Source organism: Chrysemys picta, chromosome 3, assembly GCF_011386835.1.
Source record: "Chrysemys picta bellii isolate R12L10 chromosome 3, ASM1138683v2, whole genome shotgun sequence".
Taxonomy (NCBI): Eukaryota; Metazoa; Chordata; order Testudines; family Emydidae; genus Chrysemys; species Chrysemys picta.
In genome coordinates this window covers 173,044,822-173,072,638 of record NC_088793.1, presented here as the reverse complement: position 1 = coordinate 173,072,638, position 27,817 = coordinate 173,044,822, and the positions used below count along the sequence as shown (strand labels likewise).

The following is a 27,817-nucleotide window of genomic DNA, read 5'->3' as shown; positions in this document are numbered from 1 at the left end:
CTCAGTGAGGCTGATATTCCCTTGGTCATAGCTGCCTGTTGTATTTTGCATAATATTTGTGAAGCTAAGGGTGAAAGGTTTGCTCAGGGGTGGATTGCTGAGGCACACTGCCTGGAAGCTGATTTTGAGCAGCCTGATACCCGGGCTATTAGAGAGGCACAATGGAGGACAATTTGAATCAGGGAAGCTTTGAGGCAACACTTGAGAATGAGAACCAAGAATGTATATTTCTATGCTACAAACTGCAATGCTTCATTAAATCAAGTTGTGTTAGGAAACACTTGTGATGATTTGTGGTCTAGGATCTCAGTAAGCAAATGATTAAACTGCCTGTGTATGTCTTGCTGCCACCTGATAGCACAATTTGTAGGAGACAAATAAAGATCAGTTTATCTTTCAGATTCTTTGTTTTTATTAAACAATCAACACACACACAAATGCTGGTGGGAAAAGAAGGGACCAGGGAAGGGCAGACCATCAGAGCTGTGTGTAGGTCCAGCTATCATTTTGAAAATTGTCAGAGGTGGTGGAGTGAATGGGAAACCGAGAAGTTCTGGAAAGCATAAGGGAATGTGCGGATGGAGTTTGGGGGGTGGGGTATGAAAAACAGTTCTGAATGTGCTGCTGGGGATGGTAGGCACATATCTGTTCTGACTGCAGCGTTGTGAGTGACTTAAGCATCTCTGTTTGCTACTCCATTACTTTTATCATCCACTCAGTGGCGTTCTTAACAAAGTCCTGATTTTCTCTTCTGTTCTGCCTTTCAATTTCTCTCCACCCCATGTGTTCCCTTTTTTCTGCATCAGAGTATTGCAGGACCTCCTGGAACATGTTCTGCTTCCTCCATCTTGGACGCTTTCTAATCTGGTAGAGGAGCTCCGTTGATGTGTAGGGGGTTCCCCTGAAAGCCACATCTGCAGAAGCACAAGAAACAATACACAAAAGCATGGTTATTAGTTCATGCACAGCATTGAATCACTACAGTTTAGTACACCTCTTATAACATACCAAGAACTTTCTCACTGTCCCTTGGCAAGCACCCAACTTGACAAACACCCCAGACATGGTGAGTTTAGCCCAAGGTGCGATGAGGGGGCGGGGTGTTCTGGGGTAAACAGCAGTGGTGCTTATGAAAGGGTCATGGTGCAGGCAACTAGGGACAATATTGTAAATTCTCCAACCCTTTTCCATAGGCGGGGGTCATTGAAGCAGATATCTCAGTCCTGAGGGTAACCAAGAAAGCAAGGCTACATCTGCTGCACACTTGTGGCTTCTGACCCGGTTTCTATGCTGCTCGCCTGTGTGCCACTTTGGTCCCTGCATAAGTGATTGCAGAGTGGTATAGGAAAGTTTCATTCAATGAGGGAAGGAACAAAGTAGCTCTGTCAAGGAACCTCTGGCAGAGGATTGCCGAGGGCCTCCAGTAAAGTTTCCTAGAGATTTCTCTGAAGGATTCCCATAAAATCTTGGTATGCATCAACATACAGTTCTGCTGTACTGCTTAGCTGCATAGGGAAATGTGCAGCACACAGAAATACAGCTAGCATTTTACATTTCTATCCCTTGACCCACTTACGCAGTACTCAAAGCAAATGAAAGCTGGACGTCATGTAACTGAGCACCATCAACTAAAAAAAAACCCCCACTTACCAGGGGTCTCCTCTCCCGCTTCTTGCTCACTGGACTGGCTAGACTACTCCAGAGTGGAGAACAGTTCTTGATTGGCTGACCCACCTGCCAACCCCATCGTGTGCTCCAAATCATCCTCTAATGCCACCTGCTCGTCCACAACTTCATCCTCTGGGTTAGGTTCACTTTCTGCTGCCTCTAGCTCTGACAAAGTATCCATGGAGCTCTCGGTAGTGGAGGTGGGGTTACCACTGAGGATAGTGTCCAACTCCTTATAGAATCGGCAGGCCTTCGGTGCAGCACCGAAGTGACGGTTTGCCTCCCTTGCCTTCTGGTGCGCTTTCCTCAGCTCCTTTATCTTTGCTCTGCACTGCACTGTGTCCCGATCGTACCCATTTTCACACAAGCCACAAGAAATCTGCCGGTAGGTATCAAAATTTCTACAGCTGGAGCACAGCTGGGACTTGACAGCCCCCCTCTCCCCAAATACGAAGCAGATCCATCAGCTCTGCATTGGTCCAAGTGGGAGGCTGCTTGCCGTGTGGAGCCGCCATGGTCAACTGGGAAGATGTGATGTGAGCTCTCCACACCGAGCAAACAGGAAATGGAATTTAAAAAATTCACAGGGCTTTAAAGGGGGAGGGGATGGTTATTCACTGGGCTGCAGCGCAGCGGAGTTCGAACTGCTGACCATAGCAGTCAGGATGGGCATTGTGGAACATCTCCTGGAAACCATTTAAAATAAATATATGGAGATATACCTATCTCATAGAGCTGGAAGGGACCCTGAAAGATCATTGAGTCCAGCCCCCTGCCTTCACTAGCAGGACCAAGTACTGATTTTTGCTCCAGATCCATCCCTACATGGCCCCCTCAAGGATTGCGCTCCCAACCCTGGGTTTAGCAGGCCAATGTTCAAACCACTGAGCTATCACAGAGACAGAACTAAACACCATGTTTACACTGGCACTTTGTTGCTAAAACATTGCCGAAAAAAAACCTCTCTTGTAGAGGTGGTTTTATTTTGTTGCCAAAACTGAAGAATTTTGTCAGCAAAAGTGCCATTGCAGTGTGTACACCTCCACTGTTTTGCTGCCAAAAGGTGCATTTTGCTGACAAAACTCTGTAGTGTACAAAAGACCTTAGAAGCTGGAGACAGAAGAGTCTTATGTTGGAAGAGGGAAACTGCAACACAGAATATAAGGTACCAAGGTGATTATGTCAATCTCCCAGATATGAATGTATAGATAAATTACAACAGGAGAAAAATATTATTTTTCCCTCAGGCCATTCTGTTAGAGATCAGAAGACTCTATAGAAATTAAACTTAAATTTTAGAGCTTAATCCAAAGTTTGTTGAAGTCTAGGGAAATACTACCATTGACTTCACTGGACTTAGAATTAGGCCCCTAGAGAAAATTACTGCCAGGTGATAAGAAGAGATAAACCAATGTCTGACACAGAGTTCAAATATAATTAGTATTCCTCACTAGGATGTTATTTTCACGAGGGCTCCAGAAAACAGGAATTATGTTATATTACTCCATAGTCCTTCACATTGACAGTGTCCAATGTCAAGTGTCAATGGTGCAGTTTTCAATGAGAATTTCACCTGTGTAAGGACTGCAGCAAACATAAGGCTGCTTATCTCTGTTTGGAGAAAGGACCCTCATCCACTGTAAATCACTGATTGGAAAGAGGAAAGATCATCCTCATTTGATGTTCTGTTGTTTGAAAATTATTTACTTGATACTTATAAAAGTGTTATAGGGTCTCAGTTACTGTGTGGGTATGGGAAACGGTGCAAGACACACTGTACAGGAGTTGCAATCTAACAAAATCCATCCCGTTTGACACCTGAATGGGGAATGTTTGCACAGCAAAATAACATCTACTTAGCTAGCTAAAGCAGAATCAACTTTAGTTTAGTTTTATTAGTTTTACAGTTTTATTAAGAGGTGTACAGGTAGGGTGACCAGACGTCCCGATTTTATCGGGACCGTCCCGATATTTCCTTGTTTGTCCCGCGTCCCGACCGACGTGCGGTCGGGACAACCGGACAAACAAGGAAATGCCCCGAGCCTCGAGCCCGGAAGTGCTCGCGCCCCCCCCCCCCCTGCCCCGACTCCGCCCCCTCCTCCCCCGATTGGCTCCCTCCCCGAATCCCCGCCTCTTCCCCAGGCTCACCATTCCCCCTCCCTCCACAAGCGCTGGAGGGAGGCCCGGGAGAGGCAGGGGAAGCGCGGGGCCGGGGTGAGTAACAGTCCGGCCTGGCCCAGTGCAGGCAGGACTCAGTTGGGTGGTGGGAGAGGAGGGGGGCGACCCGCGGGGCCAGGCGACGGGGGAGGAAGCGGCCATGGTGCTCCGCGGCTGCGGCGCCTCCGAACCCCCCCAGGCCGGGGCCTGCTGCGGGGACCCAGCAGCGCGTACGCTGGGCCCAGCCCCTGGCCAGTCGCGTCTGGGCTGCTGCCCAGCTGGTGCTATCGCGCGGCGGCCCCGGGGCGGAGGCATCGGCAGCCCAGCCCCGTTCGTTCCCCTGCGGGATGGGGGGCTGGGGCCTGCTGCCCCCACTCCGGGGCCGCCGCGGGATAGCACCAGCTGGGCAGCAGCCCAGACGCTGGCCAGGGGCTGGGCGCAGCGTGCGCGCTACTGGGTCCTTGCAGCAGGCCCCGGCTCGGGGGGTTCGGGGGCTCCAGAGCCGCAGCCGCGGAGCGCCATGGCCGCTTCCTCCCCCCGCGGCAGTGGGAGCTGCAGCAGCGGCTGCTCCCGAGTCCCGCTGCCCGGGGGTGAGAACAGCCACCGCCTGGCCCCGTGGGCCGCCCCCCTCCTCGCCCTACTTCCCAACTGAGTCCTGCCTGCACTGGGCCAGGCCGGACTCTCACTACCCCGGCCCCGCGCTTCCCCTGAGTCTCCCGGGCCTCCCTCCAGCGCTTGCGGAGGAAGGTGTTTTTTTTTTGTTTTTTTTTTTTGGCCCCGCCCCCCGCCACGCCCCCCCACGTCACACCCCCCCCCCCGCGTCCCGATATTTGTCTTTGGTGATCTGGTCACCCTATGTACAGGTGACAAGATGACAAGCAGAGTGCTATTTGTTTGGTGGTGAACACCTCAAATTTTGTTGGTCAGGAGACATAAAATAAACTTGTGCAATCGGAGGGCAGTTTTTAGACAGTGTTACTGTATTTTTATATGGCACTTCACAATGTACAAAACAGACTGAAAGCCCGATATGAGGAACTTTCAGTTTAAGGATCTATCTGGCAAAAGTGCTGAGCACTGATTTTCTACTGATGGGGATCACTTCATCATAGCGAAATGCACTCACCTCTGAGGCAAAACCTAAGTAACTGTTGCATACAGCAATGCTACATGACAGCCTAAGGTCGGAAGTGGTGAATGCCATATCCAGTTGAAATTCAGGAGGGTGGTTCAGTTACAGTACACTTCAGAACTACCCACAATGGAATTTGGCCTGGAGAAAGAGGTAACATTCTAACTTATATGATTTCTATTTAAGTACCAATCCATTGTTGTGAGTACTCTAACAATAGTTAAAAGCATCAGTATAAAACACAGAAGTTTAGTCATCATGCATAGTGAAGACCCTACAGAGAGCATATTCTTAGTAGCCCTTCCAGTCTAAAGAGGGTGCTCTAACTCAGTGGTTCTCAACCAAGGCTACGCGTACCCCTGGGGATATGCAGAGGTCTTCCAGGGGGTACATAACTCATCCAGATATTTGCCTACTTTTACAATAGGATACATAAAAAATACTAGTGAAGTTAGTACAAACTAAAATTTCATACAGACAATTACTTGTTTATACCGCTCTATATACTATACATTGAAATATAAGTACAATATTTATATTCCAATTGATTTATTTTATAATTATATGGTAAAAATGAGAAAGTAAGCAACGTTTCAATAATCGTGTACTGTGGCACTTTTGTATTTTTATGTCTGATTCTGTGAGCAAGTAATTTTTAAGTGAGGTGAAATTTGGGGGGATCCCCCTGAAAGGGATACAGTAGTCTGGAAAGGTGGAGAGCCATTGCTCTAACTTGTGTTAGTGCTGATTGCAACTGAAGTGATATTACAGTAGGGTCAAATATTCAAAACTGGCTGCCTAAATTGCCCCAACTGAATTTACACTCACACTGCAATTGGAAAACCTCAACTTGTATGGAAAAATAATACAGGGTAATTTTAATGGAAATGTCACATGGAGGATATTCAAATGAAACCTAGGTTTCAAACCTGCTGCTGCTAGTGGATCCTGGGAAGACAGGGACCAGGAGGTGAATTCTAATAGAGGTGTTCCAAGTCATGGGCCCAAGTGTCTGACACATGGATTCTGTGAATGAAATTCAGAGCCAAGTTTTACTACTGCAGCAACCAGGAATGGATTTTTATATCAAACTCTAAAAATGACACCATCTGCCTATAGCACAGTGCACCGTACCACCACTGCATGGCACTCCACACCATTGACCCCACTAAGCAATGGGCCATACGAGAAAAGCTATGTAACTATTTGGGGTGATTTGTTTGTTTTGTTAACCCAATACAGTTTTACAGATATAGCTTATTCTGCTTCCTGAACAGTCACAAGCTATGTGCTGCTGCAGGCACTTACACTTCTATATAGTTCCTAGCTTTCATCCACTGATTTTGAGACTGAGGAACTTTCAGTCTATGGATCTATCTGGAAAAAGAGGTAAAGGGGCAACTGCCCTCCAAGCGCATACGGTTCTCAGATACCATGGTGATAAGTGCACCAGAAGTTTCCTGTGTAGACAAGCCCTCAGCACACTTGATTGACGGTTCTCCCATCCACGTACTGTCCCTTACCAGCACCGCTTAGCTTCGGAGCTTATCCCGCCTCTCCTGGAGGCCAAAGGGCAGTGTCTGTGTCGTAATTGGCGAGCGGGATCTGTCAGTCAGTCACTGTACCGAAAGCCGGAGGGCCAGCGTGCGTCACTCACAGCTGCCGCGGTTTGGTTCCGCGTCCCGGCCCCTCCCTCTCCCGCCCCTTCCTCAGCGGGGACAACACGTGGCCCAGCCGGAACCTGACCGAGCCCCGCCTGGGGACGGAGGCAGTGTGGGTGGGTGGCCAGGAGGCGGCAGCAGAGACTGGGTGCAGAGCCAGCGTCCCCATCGGGTAAGGGGGGCGCGTCTCAGTGAAACCCACGTGCTGGGGGCGCAGGTGATGGGGGTAAATGTGCCAGAGGTGTGGGAGGCGCAGGTCCTGCCCCTTTCCCTGATGATGGGGGGATAAATGCCCCAGGGGTGTGGAGTCACAGGTCTAGCCCCTTTCTCTTGTGTTGGGGAGAAGGAGGGTAAATGCCCCAGTGGGGTGGGAGGCACCTGCCCTGCCCCTTTCCCTGGAGATGGGGGGGGGAATAAATGCCCCGGAGGCATGGGGGGTCATAGGTCCAGCCCCTTTCCCTAGTGATGTGGAGAAGGGGGGTGAATGCAGATGATGGGGGTAAATGCGTTCTTCGGTTTTTTTCTGATGATGGGGAGAAGGAGAGTGTTAATTCCCTGGTGCTCTTGCATTCATGCCCTTGCCTGCAGGGTGACTGGAAAGTGTACGTTGTAGGTGAAGAGCAAAGGACTACTAGAATGCTTGATTCCTGGGTCCTCTTCCACGATGTTGCATCTGAAGAAGTGAGGTTCTTACCCACGAAAGCTTATGCTCCCAGTACTTCTGTTAGTCTCAAAGGTGCCACAGGACCCTCTGTTGCTTTTTCCATGATGTTGTCATTTATTTATCTTGGCCTATTTGCTTAGGGCCAGATTTTTATCTATGTGGTCTCTGAGGCATTTGGCTGCGTAAGAAGTAATCTCACTTTTGGGTCCAACTGGGTAGGTATGCATGTCCGAGTACATTTTGAGGCCAGGAGACAATTTAGCTCTTCACTATGTGTTTCAGTTTCCCCATCTCGAAAATTGGTATTGTAGAGAACTTCAAGATGCTTAAATGAAAGGTGCTGTGGATGGGTAGTACCTCTCATAACTCAAGCCTGACCCCAGATGTACAGTACCTTCCTTCTTAACTTGTGTAAAATTGATTTTAAACATTAGCTTTAATAATTTTTTTTCAATATTACAGTCCTAAAGTTATTTCCTAAAAGTAGTTTTTGGCTCTCATAGACTTTAAGGTCAGAAGGGACCATTCATGATCAACAAGTCTGACCTCCCGCACTTTGCAGGCCACAGAACCTCATCCTGTAATAGACCCATAACCTCTGGCTGAGTTACTGAAGCCCTCGAATCATGATCTTTTTCTCTTTCACGTGCACAGATTTGCACTAATATTATGCATTTAATATAAATAAAATCAATCCCTTCTCTGGGAGGAGACTCTTCCTGTCCCAAATCATGTTTTCTTTCTCCACAAATTATTCATCTCAAAAACTGCTAGGGTAGCCTTGGCATATGAGGTTGTATCTGGCTTATTAGTCCCCGCTGGCCGTGATTATGATATGATAAGTGGGATACTATAGTTTTCTGTTGGTGGCATCAGTAGTATAGGCTGTGGACACCAAGGCACTTTTGCCACGGTGTCATCTAACCATTGCAATCACCTGGAATTGCACAGGTGGTGAATGATGGAGACTAAAATGCCTGGTGTAGATAAGGTATTAATTAAAGTGACTGCTGATCTGCTGTATGTGTCTGGAGAGAGGAAACTGGTACAACCTGGGACTTACATCTTGGCCAGCTAGCAGCTGAAAAGTAAATGGGATACAGGAAACCTAACTTTGAAAGAAAACAGTAATACGGAGCACTTATGGCATTTTTCATCAGTAGTTCTCAGTGTTTTACAAACAGTAAGTCTTACAGTTTTACTGATAACCTTTCAGCTCAGATTGCCTAAGGGTGCAATCCACAAAACAACTTAGGTGTCTAAAGTCCAGAGTTAGGCACCTAAGTCCCTGTGTACGGCACCAATGCAGTCCATGAAGCTCCTAAATGGCTGTTACATAACCCTGTAGGTGCCAAAACTCCCTGTGAACCTAACTTTGCACTGTAAAAATCCCTGAGACTCCTAAGTTTTAGAGCCTGGGCCGTGCCCTGTGCTGCCCCACTGTAGGCATCTGGATGTCTGTTTCCCATCTAAGCCCAGAGTGATTCAGAAAATGGGAAGATAGACATTCAGCCACCTAAGTTGCATAGAGGGCCTGATCCAGTAGGTGGCCTTCAAGCATGCCTACTGAATCAGGTCCCATTCCAAATCTGGCTGGAGGTGGTGCTGCCCACCTTGTAATATTTTGTCTGGTGGATAGAGCACTTGCCTGGGTTGTAGAAGACCCAAGTTCAATTTCCCCCCTCTGCCAGAAGGGGAGAAAGGATTTGAACAGGGGTCTCCCGTCCCTCAGGAGAGTGCTCTAACCATAGAGCTGTGAGATATTTTGATATGGGGCTCTCTCAGTCTCTCCTTGTGAAGCTGTTCCACTGTGGATAAATAATGAGTGATTGGAACAAGAGGGTTTGAAGCGGGTCCCCTACCTCCCAGGTGGGTTCCCTAACCACTAGATTATAACGTTATTCTCGTTATTTCCATTCTCTCTTGTCCCATCACCTCCTCCTCCTCTGGCCATTTTTTGTGTAGTGAAGCAGGTACCTAACTCATTCCCACAAGAAGTGGCTTAGGTGCCTAAACTGAGTGACTCCAGTTCTCAAGCGAAGATAGGCACCTTCCTGCAGCCTGGACTCAGGCCAACCTCTGTGAGAGGGATGGCACTTAGCACACGCCTCTCTCCTAGGCATCTCCCATTGGCTAGCTTAAGGCAGCTCCACATCCTGCATGCTGGCTTTTGTGGATCACATGCTTAAGTGCTTATCTCTCTCTGTTCATTGCATAGGGCCGTGGTTCTCAAAGCCGGTCCGCTGCTTGTTCAGGGAAAGCCCCTGGCAGGCCAGGCCGGTTTGTTTACCTGCCCCGTCTGCAGGTTCTGCTGATCGTGGCTGTCACTGGCCGCGGTTAGCCGCTCCAGGCCAATGGGGGCCGCGGGAAGTGGCACAGGCTGAGGGATGTGCTGGCTGCCGCTTCCCACCGCCCCCATTGGCCTGGAGCGGCGAACCGCGGCCAGTGGGAGCTGCGATTGGCCGAACCTGCGGACGCGGCAGGTAAACAAACCGTCCTGGCCTGCCAAGGGCTTTCCATGGACAAGCGGCGGACCGGCTTTGAGAACCACTGGCAAAGGGAGCCTAGGCGCCTTATTCAGCTTTGTGGGTGGCAGTGTGGATCCTGTGACTTTTCTAGGCACCTTAAAGTTGGGTGCTCTGACACTCAGTGTTTCAATGCCTGAGTCTGTTTGTGGAGCTCATCCTAAGTGATTTGGATAGTAATGCCAAGAATGAGACTTGGGTGTCCTGCCCCCCTGTGGTGTGCCCTATCCATTGCCTCCCTTAACAGTAAATTTAAGGGTTTTTTTAAATGAAGACAACAAGGAGTCTGGTGGCACCTTAAAGTCTAACAGATTTATTTGGGCATAAGCTTTCGTGAGTAAAAACCTCACTTCTTTGGATGCATAGAGTGAAAGTTTCAGATGCAGGCATTATATACTGACACATGGAGAGCAGGAGTTACTTCGCAAGTGGAGGACCAGTGTTGACAGGGCCAATTCAATCAGGGTGGATGTAGTCCACTCCCAATAATAGATGAGGAGGTGTCAATTCCAGGAGAGGAAAAGCTGCTTCTGTAATGAGCCAGCCACTCCCAGTCCCTATTCAAGCCCAGATTAATGGTGTTGAATTTGCAAATGAATTTTAGTTCTGCTGTTTCTCTTTGAAGTCTGTTTCTGAAGTTTTTTTGTTCAATGATAGTGACTTTTAAATCTGTAATAGAATGACCAGGGAGATTGAAGTGTTCACTTACTGGCTTATGTATGTTACCATTCCTGATGTCCGATTTGTGTCCATTTATTCTTTTGCGGAGGGACTGTCCGGTTTGGCCAATGTACATGGCAGAGGGGCATTGCTGGCACATGATGGCATATATAACATTAGTGGATGTGCAGGTGAATGAGTTAAATTATAAATTGTGTTCTTCTCAGACAGTCTGCCTGGAAAAAGTCACTACAATCTACAAAAAGGAACCCTTCTATGTCATTGTTTTGTCAAAGTATTGCTGTTCACGGCCCACACAATGGCATAGGCAGTGGCAATACTAGCTTCCCCACACTGCCTTGGTAATCTGCCTCAATACTGATATGGAGGAACCAGGGTCAGGATCCACAAAGGGACTTAGGCATTCTGATGCTGAGCATAGTAACATCTAACTTTTAGGAGCATTGAAAATCACTGGAATCCACAAACCTGAGTTACCCGCCTAGCCTCCCTGTGCAATGCGTGGGGAGAGGTAGGTACTAGAGAATGGGATCTGCAAAAGCCAGTAAGTTAGATGGGGAGCTGCCTAGGCTACCCAGTAGAAAATGCTGATGAAAAGGGCGTGTCCTAAGCGTTGCCCCTCTCACAGAGTTCAGTGCCGAAGTCTGGGCGGTAGGGAAATGTCTCGGGTTGCGATCCACAGATGGAATTCTCTCTCCTGGAGTCAAGAAACGGCTTAGCCGCCTGTTAGCCAGTTGCCATTCTCACTCAACGCAAAACAGCTGGGTGGGGGAAGAAGAAGCCTCTTTTATAAAACTTAGTCTGGTGGTTAGGGTACTCAACTGGGATGTGATAGTTATCTAGCTAATGAGAAGAAAAAATTTGAACGGGGGTCTCCCGCTTTGCAGGTGAATGCTCTAACCACTGGACTGCAGAGTGATTCTCACTCTCTGTGTCCCAATTAATATTTAAGTATTTAATTAAAGTAGAATGAGACACCTACATCAAAATATCCCTTAGTCCATTGAAGCAATCATCTGAGAGCTAGAAGATCCCTGTTCAAACCCCTTTTTATTGGGCAGAAGGGGAATTGAACTGGGGTCTCTCTCATGCCAGGTAGGTACCCTAACCAGTGGGCTAAAGATTAGACTAGAGGTCGGCAACGTTTGGCACGCTAGGGTAAGCCCTCCCCAGCCGGGCTCTCCTCCACCCTCCTCCTGGCGCTCCGGCCAGTCGGGGAGAGTGGGCCCGCAGCTGGGCTCCAGGCCCTCCCCTGCTGCGCTCTGGGGGGGGGCGGCGGGAGGCTTTTTTGCCTGGGGCGGCAAAAAAGCTAGAGCCGGCCCTGGCCACTATTACATGGCCCAACTGCCCTCCAAGGGCTTACAGTTCTCAGGTACCATGGTGATGAGTGCAGTATAAATTGCTATATAGTTCCTATCTTTCATCCACTGGTTTTGAGACTGTGGCTATATCTACACTAGAGATCTTACAGCGGCACAGCTGTACTAATGGGACATAATTACTCCTGTCGACATAATTAAACCACTTGTAACCATAGTGACGGTAGCTATGTCGGCGGGAGGAGCTCAGTATCACTTATCTTGGCAAAACTTATGTTGCTCAGAGGGGTGTTTTTTCACATCCCTGAGCGACATAAGTTTTGCTGGCATAAGTGGTAGTATAGACATGGCCTGTGCTGTGGTTTTGGTCTTCTATTTTTTGTCATGAATCCTCAGTGAATTTTGGATGAGAAGCTTGAAGTGCTTAAAAGTGACAAAATGAAACAGCAGTGAATTTACTACATTTCCTGTAAAATGATTGTGGAGATTAAAATGGAGTGGAACAAACTATTTTAGGGAAAATAATGAAGATCAATGTTAATAGCTAAAAATGAAACTGTCTGTGAATTAATTATGCTTTGAAACAGTATTTTAGCAGGTCCTAAAGTTTAAAACTTTTTTTTTTAAAGTAGGTTACATTTTAATCAAACAAAAATGGTTTTGAAGAAGAAGAAAGAAATTCAAGTTGATGCATTCGTTCTTGAGTGCCAAGAGCTTGAAACACTTCGGTGTAAGTATTATTTTTTTCCCTAAATTAATTTGTGTAATTTGTCTGTTTGTAGAATTACCTGAATAGCTACTAAAATTGATTTTTGTTTGTTTTTTTTAAATGCTTTGTCCCTGAGAATAACTTTTTTTTTTTAAAGGCTTTTTAGCTTGACAGGCTTCAAAGGAGTCCTATTCCATCCTCCTTCTGAGGAATCTTGGCTGTTACTCATGGGTGTGAATGGATGGTTTAAAGTATGAATGGACCTTTTAGGACTATGATAAAGATGCAGAGGGTTCCTAAGGAGAAAAACACACAAGAGACTTTAAATAACTGCAAAATAAGGCATTCATGTATTTCTCATGATTCTTGGATTTTCCAGGGGTAGTTTGATTTGAAGAGGTAGTTCAGATACTTTTAGAATGTTGTATGTTTGGTGATCAAATGTGATACAAGTTTTCAGTAGTCTTTGTAAAAGGAATTAGTAATAAAGACAAATATGTTTATATTATTGAGAATTTTGACTTTGTAGCTTACAATTAGGAACATAGGAATTAACACATGGATCTGAGGTCCATGTAGTCTAATATCTTTTCTCCAGTAGTGGCCAAAAGCAGATGCTTCTAAGGAAGGTTAAAAACACCACATTAATCAAATATGGGATGATCTGCTTCTGACATAAAGTTCCATCCTGATCTTAGGGTATGTCTATACTGTAGTTCAACATCCACAGCTGACCTGTGTCAGCTGACTTGGGCTCAGGCTGTGAGGCTGTAAAATTGCAGCGTAGGTCTCCAGCCAGAGTCCAAATGTCTGCATTGTTAGAATGGCTTGCGCCCTAAAGCGTGTGGTTTAATATCACTTCCAAAAATTTGTAATGAATGATAAAATTTTTGGAAGTGATATTAAACCACACGCTTTAGGGCGCAAGCCATTCTAACAATGCAGTCATTTGGACTCTGGCTGGAGACCTACGCTGTAATTTTACAGCCTCACAGCCTGAGCCCAAGTTAGCTGACACAGGTCAGCTGTGGATGTTGAACTACAGTATAGACATACCCTAAGATCAGGATGGAACTTTATGTCAGAAGCAGATCATCCCATATTTGATTAATGTGGTGTTTTTAACCTTCCTTAGAAGCATCTGCTTTTGGCCACTACTGGAGAAAAGATATTAGACTACATGGACCTCAGATCCATGTGTTAATTCCTATGTTCCTAATTGTAAGCTACAAAGTCAAAATTCTCAATAGTTTTGTTGTCCATGTACATGTCCGGTCCCTTTTAGAATCTTGCTGAGTTTTTGGCCTCAATGACTGTTCTGCTTTTGGATCAGTTAAAATAGAGTGAGAGAAACTTGAGCACCTCCCTCCTGCTTCCATATCACTCTTGTGTTCTGGGATGGAAATCTGCTGCTAGCACGTCCTTTAGTCCTTAGGTCTGGGCTGCTGCTTCTTGTCCTCTCCCCAAAACCCTTGTGTATGACATAACACGCTGTTGGCCTTAGGGACATGGAACAAGCAGCCCACCAAAATTGGTCTGAGATGAATGTTTTCTCCTGTATTTGGCACTGTGTCCCTGACCCAGCACAGAGAAGCGGCCAGGTGCTGTGGTCTACCTATGCAATTCTCTTTACAGGGCTGATGCCTACATACTCTAATCTTAGAAGCTCTGCAGTTGGCCCTTTTCTGAGTCACTCCAAGTGACTTTTTAAAAATGAGGTCTGAACTGGCTTTTCTGTTTCCTTTTGCTTTTTTTTTCTTTGCATTGGGTTTTGTCTAGTTGAACTTCCCATTTAGCATGGATTTTCCCTTTGGTTGTTAATTATCTTACAAAAATTACATGACTATGAAATTTGTGCATGTGTGAGTGTGTTTTCAGGATCACCTCCTTATGTTCTGTAAAAGTATGTGTAGGAGTACATTCTTATATCCACACAGATTCTTTTGCAGAATAATAATGGGCTGATTCTGGCTTTAATGTTTGCACTTATATGAAAATAGTAGATAGTCATTTTTGCTCTGTGAAGAACTTTGGCTAAGGGTTAAGGTATTGAACATGTAATGTATTCTTATAAGTGCTAAGTATTGTTATGATGAAGAAAGGCTGGGGAGGGTGACAGATCAAGTGTAGGGGGGAAAAGGATAAAACAATAGTGATGTTACAAATATGATATAATTATGAATTGTTTACTGGTTCAGAAAATCAATTTACTATTTATTATGTGGTTCCCGATTAAAGAGAGCTTCTTTTCCCAAATAAAATGTAGCATTTGCAGATGCTGAAGACCAAAATCTGGCTTCTCTGCTGTTGCATTGTGTACAGCTGTCTGATGGTATCCATCAAATCTACTCTATCAAACAGGTAAGTCTTTGCTAATGTTAATTAATGGTAAATTGTAACTGCTAATTTATCATGATACCGGGGAATTTTCTAGGCACCTAATAGCAAGAGCTATTTTTAATGTACACTTGTCTTGTACATTTTAAACATTATTAGGACCAGTTTAAAAGAGCAGTTGGTTTTTCTCCAAATGTATTAAAAGTTTAGTCTGATTTTTCAGAAATGCTCATAGACTTCAGTAGGAGCTGGAGGTGTTCAGTGCCTCTGAAATCAGACTATGCGAGGTGTCTGCCAGCAGAAAAAAATACAGAACAGGAACAAATTTTGAACCTTTATTCTGACAGTTGAAATTTGGTGGCAGAAAAAGAAACTTGTGAAGTAAATTCTTTTGAATTTGGCAAAATGAAATTTTAGGTAAAGGAGAATTTCATTTATTTTATGTATGAGAACATAAACAAAAGTTTTATCTCTGTATGGTTTTTAATTTGTTGATCACAGATTATGACATTATTGAAGAAGATGGATAGAAACTCTGCATGTAGCCCCATGATTAAATGCTGTTTGGATATTGTTGGAGTGATGTATTTTTCACTGGGCGCAAAGAATCCCTTGAAAAAGGTGTTGGCAAGGTAACAAATTGGATAGTAAATAAAAAACTCTTTTTGTTTTTCAAAAATAGTAGAATTTTAGCTAAGTAGGAACGTCTGCTGCCACAGACTATTTCACTTAACTTTCAGGTACTTTATTGTATTATAGTTCCATTACTGACATTCATTATTATTGTAATAAGGACGTGGGTTGTCCTTTCTGCCTTAAAATTAGCTGGCTTCTGTAGAAATGATAGCTTTATGTTGGTTGATGAATATGATTTATTTGAGTAGGTAAATTTATTTGATTTATGATCTGGAGGTATACTCCATGACTAGAAATGGTAGAATGTGAAACATAAAGAAGTAACACACATGTGGGTACTATAAACTATATTAAAATACAACTTAAAAATGGCATTTGGGTAGAAAATAAAACTTATTTCCACAGTCAAAGATGAATCTTAGTGTCTGTGTTCCATCTAGGTACAAATAATTTTATTATGATAGCTGCTATGGTGGCACATGCTTATGCTTAGGAAGTACTGTTGTATGGTTTTCATTAATTTTACACCTTTTGATATGTTTGTGGTTTGGGATCCTGTATTTAAATGTTTTAATTTCATACACTCCAAAACATAAGCAGTAAGAAATTATCTGTGCTCTAGCATACAATATAAAGCTTCTGTTGTGCAATGTATTGTGTGCTGGTGCCCCTCCTGTAGCTGTGCAAAACTCCATTGACTTGAAGTCATTGGGAGCCTGTGTGGCATGGGAACTTGTGTGCATGCACCTAGTTGCAGAATTAGAGCCTGAGGCCTTGATTTTGTGATGAAATGTGCGCTGGTGGACCTAGACTCATGCAAGCACAGAAATTCAACTCCACACATATTTGTGCAGCATCTGCTCCTAATTCTGTAGCTGCATGGACCTGATCCTTTGGTCCTTATGCAGGCTAGACTCCCACTGACCTCACTGCAAGGTGGGTCTCATTATTGCTGGTGATCTGTAGATGAAGGTATGATGCTTGAGATTTGGAATTGGTGCAGCAGTGACTTAGTGGGAAAACCATGGGTGAAATCCTGCCAAAACACCTATTGACTTCATTGGGACCAGGATTTCATTTTTGGGTCTACTGAAGGGATAGAAGGGAACAAGAATCCCAAAGAGTCATGGGGAGTAGAAGTCTGCTGGGGGGGTTGAAATCTCAAGGAGTTCTGGGGTAGGTGGTCTGGGAGCATGGGGAAGAACTTACACAGAGGCACCTCACTGTTTTTTAGAGGCCTGTTAAATTTTGATATAGCCATATCCAGGCTCTACTTAGTTTTAATCCCCCCGGGATTTTATTCATACTATCCTAGGAGAATGAACAAATTCTGCAGACTCTTGGCTTGGAGTAATTTTAAAAACATTAAGGAAAGGCAAGTAAATACTATTAAAAAAAGGAATCCAAGATAAGCAATATGAGAATTTAAGCTGATATGTGCTCCACGTAGCCCGTTCGTTTATAAGCCGACCCCCCAAGATGGTTAGGTAAAAATAGCAAAAACTGTATGACCCTTTCATAAGCCGACCCTATATTTCAGGGGTTGGCAAATTTTGGTTCCTGGCCCGTTAGAGTAAGCCTCTAGCGGGCCTGGACGTTTTGTTTACCTGGAGCGTTCATAGGCATGGAGCCCCTCACCCCCCAGTGTCTGCGGTTTGCCATTCCCAGCCAATGGGAGCTGCGGGAAGTGGCGCGCTACTTCCCACAGCTCCTATTGGCTGGGAATGGCGAACCGCGGCCACAGAGAGCTGAGGGGCTCCATGCCTGCAGACATTCCAGGTAAACAAAACGACAATGTATTAGATATTGAATTCAATGATTCCATAGAATTTAAAATCATCAAATTTTGGTGTAGACCCATGTATAAGCCGACCCCTGCTCTTTGATGCGTCACTTTTTTACCAAAAATATTCGGCTTATGAACGAGTATATACGGTACTTCCTTTAATATAATGGCTATATCCAAAAGCAGTAGTTCAGATTAAAGAATTTAAGACTAGTTTTACCTTTTGTGTGTATGTAATTCATTAAATGCTTTCCAAGTGTCATTTTAAAATGAAGTTTTTGGTTTGGATACAGCAACAAATAGATTTTAATTTAAAAAACAACAACTTTGTTTTCTATAAAAGCATATTACTGAAAGTTATTTGGTTCATGTTGCTTTAAAAACCACTCTTTTTCCATTATGAGGAACTATGTGCCAGATTTAAGATAGGAAGGAATTTTTTTGGCTATTCTACACCCCAATAAATAAGGGTTCATAGTGGAAAAGCTGACATGCATATATGCTCTACTTTCAAAATTAAATTAGAATGTGTCATATTAAATAAAATATTTTAATAGGTTTAAATTAATAAAGTTAAGTAGGTCATTGTCATAGAAACAAAATATTATGCTGTGTGTTTAATTTGAATTCTGAGTTAGAAAAGGGGCAAAGGGTTAAATCTAATAGCTCTATATTCTAATGGAACCTTGTGCGATTAAACAAAATTAATCTAAAAAAACAAATTACAGAACAATCAACTATTGTCCAGTCAGATGTGAAGTAGTAAGGCTGGCAGATATTAAATACATTTGTGTTTAGTACAGTATTCTGGATTCCAGCGTGTGATGAGGTGGGACTCACAACTGCGGCGCCCCCTGCTGGATGTCCTGGGGATCAGCTCTGTTAATTATAGCGCCCTCTTCTGGTGGTGTCGCTCCACCGTCATTTCTGCTCCAGTGGTGTTTGCTACCTTTTCTATGCCATTGATATCTCTTTTAATTTTTCCATTTCCCCTCCCTTCCCCCCCCAAGAACAATATAATAGCAAGGAAAAAACACAAATAGGATGAATGGCACTGAATAAATAAGTTATTGCGATGAGCAGTCCAAATGCATTCTGTGGGGACAGATGAAAGGTTCGGTTGTTCCATCCCAGGGGAAAAGGACAGGGGAGTCAGGAACCTTCACAAGTTTGACCTGGTGGAGAATCCAAGCAGTCGTCTCCTTGGGTGGGAAGCAGGAAAGAAGATTGAGCAGGAGGTGTAGCATCCCAACTTCTCAAATCCTAGGGGAGCTGTAAGGATGGGAATCCCTAGTGATTTGGATGCAGAGATATCTGAGTGGAGGGCTGATTTCTTGGTGCTTCGGTAAATTAAATCCCCATGTAGCATTGCAGTAACAGTGGTAGAGAGGACCCAGTACAAATAAATGCTGCTTAATCAGCATTTGCTTCTAGTCAGATATTCACAGCATAAGTGAACAGTGGAAGGCCCTTGGGTCTACCTCCCTGTTGTCTGTTCTCAAAATACAGAAAGAAAAGATCACATGGAAGCCCCTTTGCTGGAGCACTTCATAGTTATGGATGTTTCAGAAAAGCATAGTTAGGTGCTGCGTATTCATTGCTCCTTCTCTTTCATTTCCCATTTTCCAAGAGAGAGGTGGTGGATCCAAGACCCTTTCCCTTAGCCCGAGGTTAATAGCTCTTCTGTTTTGCATTGAGGTTTGTTTTATGACTCTGAAGACTAAATGTCAAAAAAAAAAAATGCCCAGTGCTCTTAAAGAGCTTATTTGATGATGTCAAATTATTAATTTGACACAATGTAGAATTCCTTTATAGGTAAAGAATGGATATATTGGGCAATATCTCTGGATTTTTCTCCAGCAGGAATGAGCAACAAGGAGTGGATCACGTGATGATTACCTGTTCTGTTCATTCCCTCTGGGGCACTTGGCATTGGCAGGACAGGATATTGGGCTAGATGGACCTTTGGTCTAACCAAGTATGGCCGTTCTAATGTTCTATGTTCTTTGAATTCCCTCATTATCAATGTGTTATCTCATTGATGAGTCTTGCAGTTAAACTGTGGAAATGTGACAGTGGGGCGGGAGAAACACTAATTCAGTGAAATATGATAAAAGGTCTGATCCTGCAGCCTTTAATCAGGGGAAATTGCTATTTATTCCAATCAGGATTTTTCCCTGAGTAATGACTACAGGACCAGACTCTAAATACACTTTTAATCTAATCTAATATAAATACACTTTTAAGATTAATACTGTGGATACTATTGTTTCCTTAAAAAGAAGAGCAGGAGGACTTGTGGCACCTTAGAGACTAACAAATTTATTAGAGCATAAGCTTTCGTGGACTACAGCCCACTTCTTCGGATGCATATGTGGGCTGTAGTCCACGAAAGCTTATGCTCTAATAAATTTGTTAGTCTCTAAGGTGCCACAAGTCCTCCTGCTCTTCTTTTTGCGGATACAGACTAACACGGCTGCTACTCTGAAACCTTTTATTGTTTCCTTGTTTGTTTCACAGTCTGAGAGGTAAATTTGCTTAGTGTTCACAGTTATACACTAAATAAAATGTTTGGGGGAGAAATCCTGACTAGTTTGATTTCCTATGAGTTATCCAAATAGTTTGCAACCAAAAATACTCTCCCATCTTCTATGCTTTCCACCCTTATGTATGAAAAGTAACTTTTATAGTCTACTAATTTAGGGGACAATTAAATGCTTAAATAATGTTGGTTATATTTTGAGTGTGAGTGAGTGCTTGGCGTCATATACGTAAGTAGCTCCCTGCCCTAAGGATGGTAGTCTACTTTAACAGATGATACGTTGGGTGACAAGCATGAGGTATCGAAGCAGTCTGAATCTTGCAGTGATAATCCCTGGAGGATTTCATGTAATAAGTGTTTGTTTGAGAGTTCTCTCCTTTTTTTTTTTTTTTGGAAAAGGGGGTTACGAGGTTAGAAGAGATGAGGCGAGGGAGGCTGCTGAAAGTCAAAGGGGCAGCATGGGAGAAAATGAAAAGATGAGTGGTGAAAAAGATGAAGAAGCAGTTAGTCCAGAGTACTCCTGGGGGGGATTCTGTGTGGCTGTTCACCCTTAGAAAATGCACCCCCCCCCCCCGCAGAATTCCTGTGCTTCCCTGCTGAAAATGGCAGGGAAGCCGCACCGGGAGGGAATGGCGGGGGGATGACCCTGGGCGCAGTTTGGGGGGCATTGCCCCCCTCCAGACGGAAGTGAGGCATGGGGGGCATACAGGGTTACGTTCCAGACCCCTCACTTATTTCTGCAAGCGCAGAGCTGCCCAGCTGAAGGATGTTGTGTCTGGACTCCACTGACTCTACAGCTGAATGCTGACTCTTGGGTCCTAGTGCCAGTTGTGCTCTTCTTCTGTGTGCTGAGAGCCTTCCTGTTTTCTGGGTAAAGGGGGGAAATGAGTGAATCCAGTTTCAGGACTGAGACCTAAGTTTTTCACCAATTTGGCAACTTTGATATTGTGGATGCTTTTTAATATTCTGTTTGAAATAATTGATTGTTCTCTTTCTATTGTAGTTCACTAAATGGCCTTCCTGAACAACTTACGAATGAAGCAGTGCACAGTTTTGTTCGTTGTCTTAAAGAAGAACTAAAAACTACAGACTTATGCTTGTACAGAAAAGTAATGGACAATCTTGCTTCCTGTATGGAAAACTTCAGCCTAGGTATGATGACATGCAATATTATCTTTCATGTTTTTAACTTATTCAATTGTGATTTGGAACTTGGTATTGTTTATAATGGTCTTGGTCTCACTTTATTGAGATAAAGTAAATGATTGCTTCCAACACACATTTATTGAAATACATATTTTCCCCCCTATAGGTAAAGCAAGTATTAAGAATTTATTCAAAGAAGGTAAGGTCATGCTATTTCTGTAACAGATATAATAAATGTAACCTTTTTGATTGCTTATGTTTTCTTGAGAATAGCTTAAGACAGGCATGAAATTTTAAATGTGCATAAGCCCCACTCTTTCTTCTTTATGAAAACTCACATTCAACAAAAACTAAATGTGAAGATAATATAAACAATTTTTTGAACAGCTCTTCTTAGTGGGCTTACTAGAAATGAAAAAATTGCATGAAGATATTCTTCTCCATTATAGCTGGAACTTGGTAGATTCGTCTGTTTTCCATGACTTTTTATCTTCCATCTTCAATTCCCTTAGTTGCATTTATTGCTGTTCTGAATGAACAGATCTCAGTGGAACCTTTTCAGAGCAGAAGTTGCTATTAGTGACACGAGGCATTCTCTCTCCCACTTCCCCACCCTCAGGTTGGATGTGATATCTGTGAACCATTACCAAAGAGAAAGAACCAGGAACTGGCAGTGATGAATAATTTGATCTACAATAGCAGTTAATTACTGTATCATTTATTAGAGTCCGTTTCTAGACCATAGGGTAATGGCAACTTGATATATTGGAAAACTAGGTCTTTGTCCAGACAAAATTCGAAGACCCCAGCCCAGGGTGGCCAACTTGTGGCTCTGGAGCCACATGCGGCTCTTCAGAGGTTAATATGCGGCTCCTTGCATAGGCGCCAACTCCGGGGCTGGAGCTATAGGGGCCAACTTTCCAATGTGCTACAGGGTGCTCACTGCTCAACCCCTGGCTCTGCCCCAGGCCCCAGCCCCACTTCACTCCTTCCCCCAAGGCTCCTTCCCCTGCGTCTGCCGTGCGCTTGCTCCTCCTCCTCCTCCCCCCACCCTGAGCCTCCTGCACATCACAAAACAGCTGATCGTGGCAGGCAGGAGGCGCAGGGATGGAGGGTTAGGTGCTGATGGGCGGTGCTGCTGGTGGGTGGGAGACACTGGGGGTGTGGGAGAGCTGATGGGGAGCTGCTGACGTGTTACTGTGGCTCTTTGGCAATGCACATTGGTAAATTCTGGCTCTTTCTCAGGCTCAGGTTGGCCACCCCTGCCCCAGGCTGTTGCAAAGCTGCATGAGCAAAGCTTGTGTGAGTGAGTTCCTTTCTTCCAGCAAGCTGCCAATCCTTATTTTGGAACCATCTCTTTATCGACTTTCTCAGCATAATTTAAGGTTGCACAGCCCAGGGGAATTGTACAATTTTAATAATGGATTTTTTTCCACTTCCTTTGAACACTACTCCTATGAGACTATACTGAAGTTCAAACTTGATTTATATGTACTGTTGTAATGTTGCTTCCATTTGGCAAATAATTTTTCTGTCCATGCACGTACCCTGCACGCACACATGTGGGACCAATTCATATTTGCAGTTCAGTCTGTTTTTAAACAAAATAATTTCTTACTATAATTTATTTTTAATAGTTCTTCAGTTTCTGCAGAAGTCTGTCCTTGAAATACAGAAAGAAAACAGGCAAGTGAAATTAAATGTGAAAAGTATTTAGCTATTTCAAATCCACTCTCTGTGGAGAGTCATTGACTATGAATATTCTTTCATACAGTTGACTATGAATATTCTTTCTGGTGACAATAAATCCATTAATGATGTAAATGCCATAGTGGTAAAATTGATATGTGCAGTACTGTGCCACCTAACAGACATCTGAATGCTGTATTTTCATAATTAATAATAGAAGAGGAAAAGATACTGGAAGAGTAGAGAGGGGTTTGTCCTGTTAACTTAGTGATGTAATACTGAAAAGGTGAAACCCAGGTTCCATCATAATGAATGGGGCTTCTTTGGAAAGTTGGGACAGTGCATCACTATTTTATGTTCCTTATGCAATCTTGCTAAACACTTATTGGTCCATTCTTTTCTTGATATTAATGAGAATGGGACCGTAGCTTACATAGCAAGGGCTGAATAAAATCTTTTCCGTGTTAAGTTTTTAGTATTCCACTTGACTTTCCCTGTTCCCGGTTTGTTAAAAAATGATCACAGCACGAGTTATTTTGACTTAGATAAAATATCAAAAGAAATTGAAATGTTTGTGGCTGTTTTGTGATTAATATTATTGATTGTAACAATACAAAGACTGACGAGATTTGTTCACAAAGTTATGTATTTGTTTAATCAGCATGCAATGAGTTGTTTAAAAAAAAAAAGTAAAAATACCTTGGACTTAGCTTTCCTGTTTTATTTTTATAATATTCTCAGTGGATAGAACAAAGTAAAAAAGCTTTCTTTTCTGTAACTTTGACAAAATATTTGCATGGGGGAAATACAAATTTTAGTTGACTTTATTTCTGTTTTTTTTCCTTTTCAGAAAGCTTAGTGGAAACAGTATTGCTGAAACTCGACTGATGCATGATTTATTGATGGCCATTAAAGTTTCAATGATGCTACTACAGAAAGTACAAGAAAATTTTCAGGGAAGTCTTTGGAAGAAACCTGGTTCTCTTGTTTGGCAAAGTATGTGTGGTTTACTGAAGAGCTTCACAAACTTTTTAATGGATGGTAAGTATCAGCAGTTTTTAAATATTATAAAGTTTGTTCTTAGTAAGAAACTGAAATAGTTCTTTATTGAAAAACTTGTCTTTTGGACTTGTCCTCCTTCAATTTAAGTCACTGAGCATTGTACTGATTCTGGTAGCTTACTAAGATCCCAATCATACTGCTATCATCAATTCAGAATAAGCAGAATGTACAGAGGGAGAAGTGAGACTTATCAATTATAATGAATAGATATTTTTGATGAGTGAGTGGCATTTCTGTTGTCTTTCAAACTTTAACACATAGCTTCGGTGAGCATTGCCAGACTTTTATGTGTGCAGAAAATTTTACCAAATAAATACAGGGTTGTGCTATCAGAAGCACAGATACCAATGTTGCAGAACTACTAACTGTGGTATGTAACCTATCATTTAGTTCAGATTCTGTGCCAGATGACTGGAGGTTAGCTAATGTGACACCATTTTTTTTTTAAAAAGGTTCCCTAGGCGATCCTGGCAATTACAGGCTAGTAAACCTAATTTCAGTGTCAGGCAAATTGGTTGAAACTATTGTAAAGAATAGAATTATTGAACACATAGATGGACATGATTTGTTGGGGAAGAGTCAACATGGCTTTTGTAAAGGGAAATCATGCCTCCCCAATCTATTAGAATTCTCTGAGAGAATTCTTTGATTCTTTCTTTCAACAAACATGAGAACAAGGGTGATCCAGTGGATATAGTGTACTTGGATTTTCAGGAAACCTTTGAGAAGGTCCCTCACCAAAGGCTCTTAAGCAAAGTAAGCAGTTGTGGGATAGGAGGGAAGGTTCTCTCATGGATCCATAACTGATTAAAAGACAGGAAACAAAGGGTAGGAATAAATGGTCAGTTCTGAAAATGGAGAGAGGTAAATAGTGGTGTCCCCCAGAGATCAGCAGTGGGACCAGTGCTGTTCAATGTATTCATAAATGATATGGAAAAAGGGTAAACAGTGAGGTGGCAAAATTTGCAGATGATACAAAATTATGCAAGATAGTTAAATCCAAAGCAGACTGAGAAGAGTTACAAAGGGATCTCACAAAACTGCGTGATTGAATTTCATCTGTCATTTTGTTGCCCAATGTTGATAAATGCAAAGTAGTGCACATTGGAAAACATAATCACAATTATGCATATAAAATGATGGGATCTAAATTAGCTTTTACCACTCAAGAAAGATTTTGTAGTTATTGTGGATAGTTCTCTGAAAACATCTGATCAATGTGCAGTGGCAGTCAAAAAAGCTAACACAGTGTTAGAACCCATTAGGAAAAGGATAGCTAATAAGACAGAAAATATCATAATGCCACTGTATAAATCCTTGGTACACCCAAACCTTGAACACTGTGTGTAGTTCTGGTTACCCCATCTCAAAAATGATATATTGGAGTTGGAAAAGGTATAGTGAATGGCAGCAAAAATGATGAAGGGTATGGAACAGCTTCCATATGAGGAGAGATTAAAAAGACTAGGACTTTTCAGTCTCAAAAAGTCGACTAAGAGGGGATATGATAGAGGTCTATAAAATTGTGAATAATGTGAGAAAGTGAATAAGAAGGTGTTATTTACTCCTTCATATAATACAAGAAGCAGGGGTTACTGAATGAAATGAATAGGCCTCAGGTTTAAAACAAACAAAAGAAAGTACTTCTTCGCACAACACATCGTCAACCTGTGGAACTCATTGCCAAGGAATGTTGTGAACGTCAAAAGTATAACTGGGTTCAAAAATATAATATGAGCATAGCATACTCTGCCAGAGACTTCCTTTGTGACTTTGGGCAAGTCACTTCATGTCTGTTTTCCCCCATATATACTATGGGGATAATATTTTCCTACTTCACGTGAGTATTTTCAGTATAAGTGCATTAATACTTACGAGGAACTCAGATACTGCGGTGATGCAGGCTATGTAAATAATTGTACATTGTGTAGAAAAATAAAATAACATTTACAGTTCTAATAATTTCTATTAAATAGAGCAAGCATTGTACAATGAAGAATGTTTTTTTCTTTTTCTATCATAAAGAAGGTCTCTTGCCTACTGTTCAGACTACCTCAGGATTGGCTGTCATTCTCTTTACTAAGACTATGTTTGAGCCTGTTGAAAAGTTGCCTTGTTTGGTAAGTATGCTTCTTCTCTTAAACTAAAGCTATATATATTTACTACTACCAATTACTAGGTACTTTAATGTTCTATTTGTAATTAATCAATAAGATTGGCATTAATTGATTTTGTTTTTGCAGGTCGGTGACTTGCTCCTCCGCTCAGAGAAATGTGCTAGTGTACCAGAGTGGTTTGTGAGCAGCTGTGGGCGCCTCTGTACTGAAGAGCTCTCTGATTCAGTCCTCCTCTTCCTTTGTCATGGAGCGCTGGCCATGTTAGAATGGAAGAATGGCAGTATGGGTGAAAATGGAGAGAAATTACTCTTAGATATTGCATTGGTTTTGTTATCTTTGGCTTCACGGTAAGTTTTCTTTTTTAATGCTGTTTTATTAACTATTTTTCTGACCTCTTACATGTTCATTTCTGTCGTTGAAACCATACCTATTAACAATGTCCTGCAGTCCATATTCTTTTCTGAAGTTGGAAATTTAATTACTCTTGTCCAAGTTTTGCCACCTTTAATACCTTATTCTGAGTAATCCTAATGATATCAATTCTAAAATAAATAAAATATTTGCATATTTCATTGCCTAGATCAGGGGTGGGCAAACTTTTTGCCCCGAGGTCCACATTGGGGTTGTGAGACGGCGTGGAGAGCCAGGTAGGGAAGGCTGTGCCTCCCCAAACAGCCTGCCCTGCCCCCTCCCACTTCCTGTCCCCTGGCTGCCCCCCTCAGAACCTCTGACCCATCCAACCCCCTCAGTTCCTTTCCCCTGATTGTCCCTCCTGGGACCCCCTACTCCTAATCACCCCCCTGGGACCCTCCCCATCCACCCCCCCCAGCCCCTTTTGGAATGTGGCCCTGCGAACATGGGTGGAGGACTCAGGAGGATCAGGGGCAGCTGCGCAGCCGAAGAGAAGCGGCGGTTTCCCCTTCAAAACGCTGCTTCTCTCCGGCCGGCTGCGTGTCCGCCAGGTGCTCCTCCTGTGTCCTCTGGCCGCATTCCCCGTGCTCCTGCCACCTGCACCGCCTGCCTGCTCCCCTGCCCCCGCAGTGCAGCCCATCTCCCCCCCCCCCCCCCCGCCCCCCCCGGGGGGTGCGCTGGTCCTGAGCTGCCCGAGTGCTAGGCCCGGGGGCCCCCTGTTGGGGGGGGGGGGCCGTGCCAGGGCACCCTGTGTTCACCCCTGAGCTGCGCCGCCTGGCCGGAGCCAGCCACGCCGCCGCGCTGCCGGCACGGTGAGCTGAGGCTGCGGGGGAGGGGGAACAGCAGGGGAGGGGCTGAGGGCTCGGGCTGGGTAGGACAGTCCTGCGGGCCGCTGTAGTTTGCCCACCTCTGGCCTAGATGTATTTGCAGTTTTCCACTGTTTCCTGAAATGCGGAAATACGTAATTTTTCTTTTGATTTCAGTAGGACTAGTGTTGGAGTAAGGGATTACTCCGTGTGAGAAAGTGTGGCAGACTCAGTCCTTACATAATAATTTGAATCTTATTTGCTAGATTTCATCTTTTCTGCAAAAGATTCTTGTTTTCGTACAGAATAAAAGGAGTGGAACTCTTAAAATGTGATGAATTATGTGGATACAAGCTTTGAGAACTTGATGACCTTTTAAAATTGTCATCCCTATTAAAATGTAGATTAAAATATATCCCATATCCAGCTCCATCCTCTCTACCTAAGGGGTCAAGGAGGTCGTTATTGTTTTTTACATTGTCATTACTATACTGTTTAATTTTTAGTTTTCTTGTAACAAAGAAAACATTTATCCTTTTATTTTTAAAGTAGATGTAAAGTAATTATGTGAAAAATAGTAAATCTGTTCAGATATCAACAAATACTCCGTTCCTTATGGGCTTAGTCCTAAATAGCCATTTAAATACTATTTTTAAATTAAGACTATTTGTCAGGGAATTCTAGCAGTGATAATAATCCATGGTAAAGAAGACAGGGTGGTTTATTGCAGTGTTTCTCAACAACTGGTGCGTGGACCAGCACCGGTCCC

At 43.4% G+C, this 27,817-nt stretch overlaps 1 protein-coding gene and 1 long non-coding RNA gene across 11 annotated transcripts in view; one reads left to right on the top strand and one right to left on the bottom strand.

Annotated features, from left to right (window-relative positions):
• Positions 1 to 777: 777 nt before the first annotated feature.
• LOC135982687 (uncharacterized) lies at positions 778 to 6,616 on the bottom strand. 3 transcript variants are annotated; one of them, XR_010600223.1, is made up of 3 exons: positions 6,481 to 6,616; positions 5,887 to 5,983; positions 778 to 914 (listed from the first exon to the last, which is right to left on the bottom strand). It is a non-coding gene; the product is annotated as an uncharacterized LOC135982687 (long non-coding RNA). The 3 variants fall into 3 exon arrangements; XR_010600222.1 differs by having other exon boundaries at positions 6,391 to 6,511; XR_010600224.1 differs by lacking the exon at positions 6,481 to 6,616 and adding an exon at positions 6,266 to 6,418.
• The window catches only part of THADA (THADA armadillo repeat containing), a 327,795-nt gene continuing 306,524 nt past the window's right edge, over positions 6,547 to 27,817 (top strand). For 4 of the 8 annotated variants that reach the window (XR_010600221.1, XM_065590664.1, XM_065590662.1 and 1 more), the window contains exons 1-11: positions 6,547 to 6,790; positions 7,207 to 7,299; positions 12,437 to 12,537; positions 14,783 to 14,877; positions 15,355 to 15,485; positions 20,821 to 20,969; positions 21,130 to 21,162; positions 22,601 to 22,649; positions 23,503 to 23,693; positions 25,740 to 25,834; positions 25,958 to 26,178. Coding sequence is in view for 7 of the 8 variants with exons in the window: in XM_065590664.1 (XP_065446736.1) it covers positions 7,283 to 7,299; positions 12,437 to 12,537; positions 14,783 to 14,877; positions 15,355 to 15,485; positions 20,821 to 20,969; positions 21,130 to 21,162; positions 22,601 to 22,649; positions 23,503 to 23,693; positions 25,740 to 25,834; positions 25,958 to 26,178 (1,082 nt within the window). In the remaining variant the exon portion in view is untranslated. Of the gene's footprint in view, positions 6,791 to 7,206; positions 7,300 to 7,357; positions 7,498 to 12,436; positions 12,538 to 14,782; positions 14,878 to 15,354; positions 15,486 to 20,820; positions 20,970 to 21,129; positions 21,163 to 22,600; positions 22,650 to 23,502; positions 23,694 to 25,739; positions 25,835 to 25,957; positions 26,179 to 27,817 lie in introns of those variants that run through there. The other 4 variants (XM_005296102.5, XM_008170803.4, XM_042855151.2 and 1 more) reach the window with 3 other exon arrangements.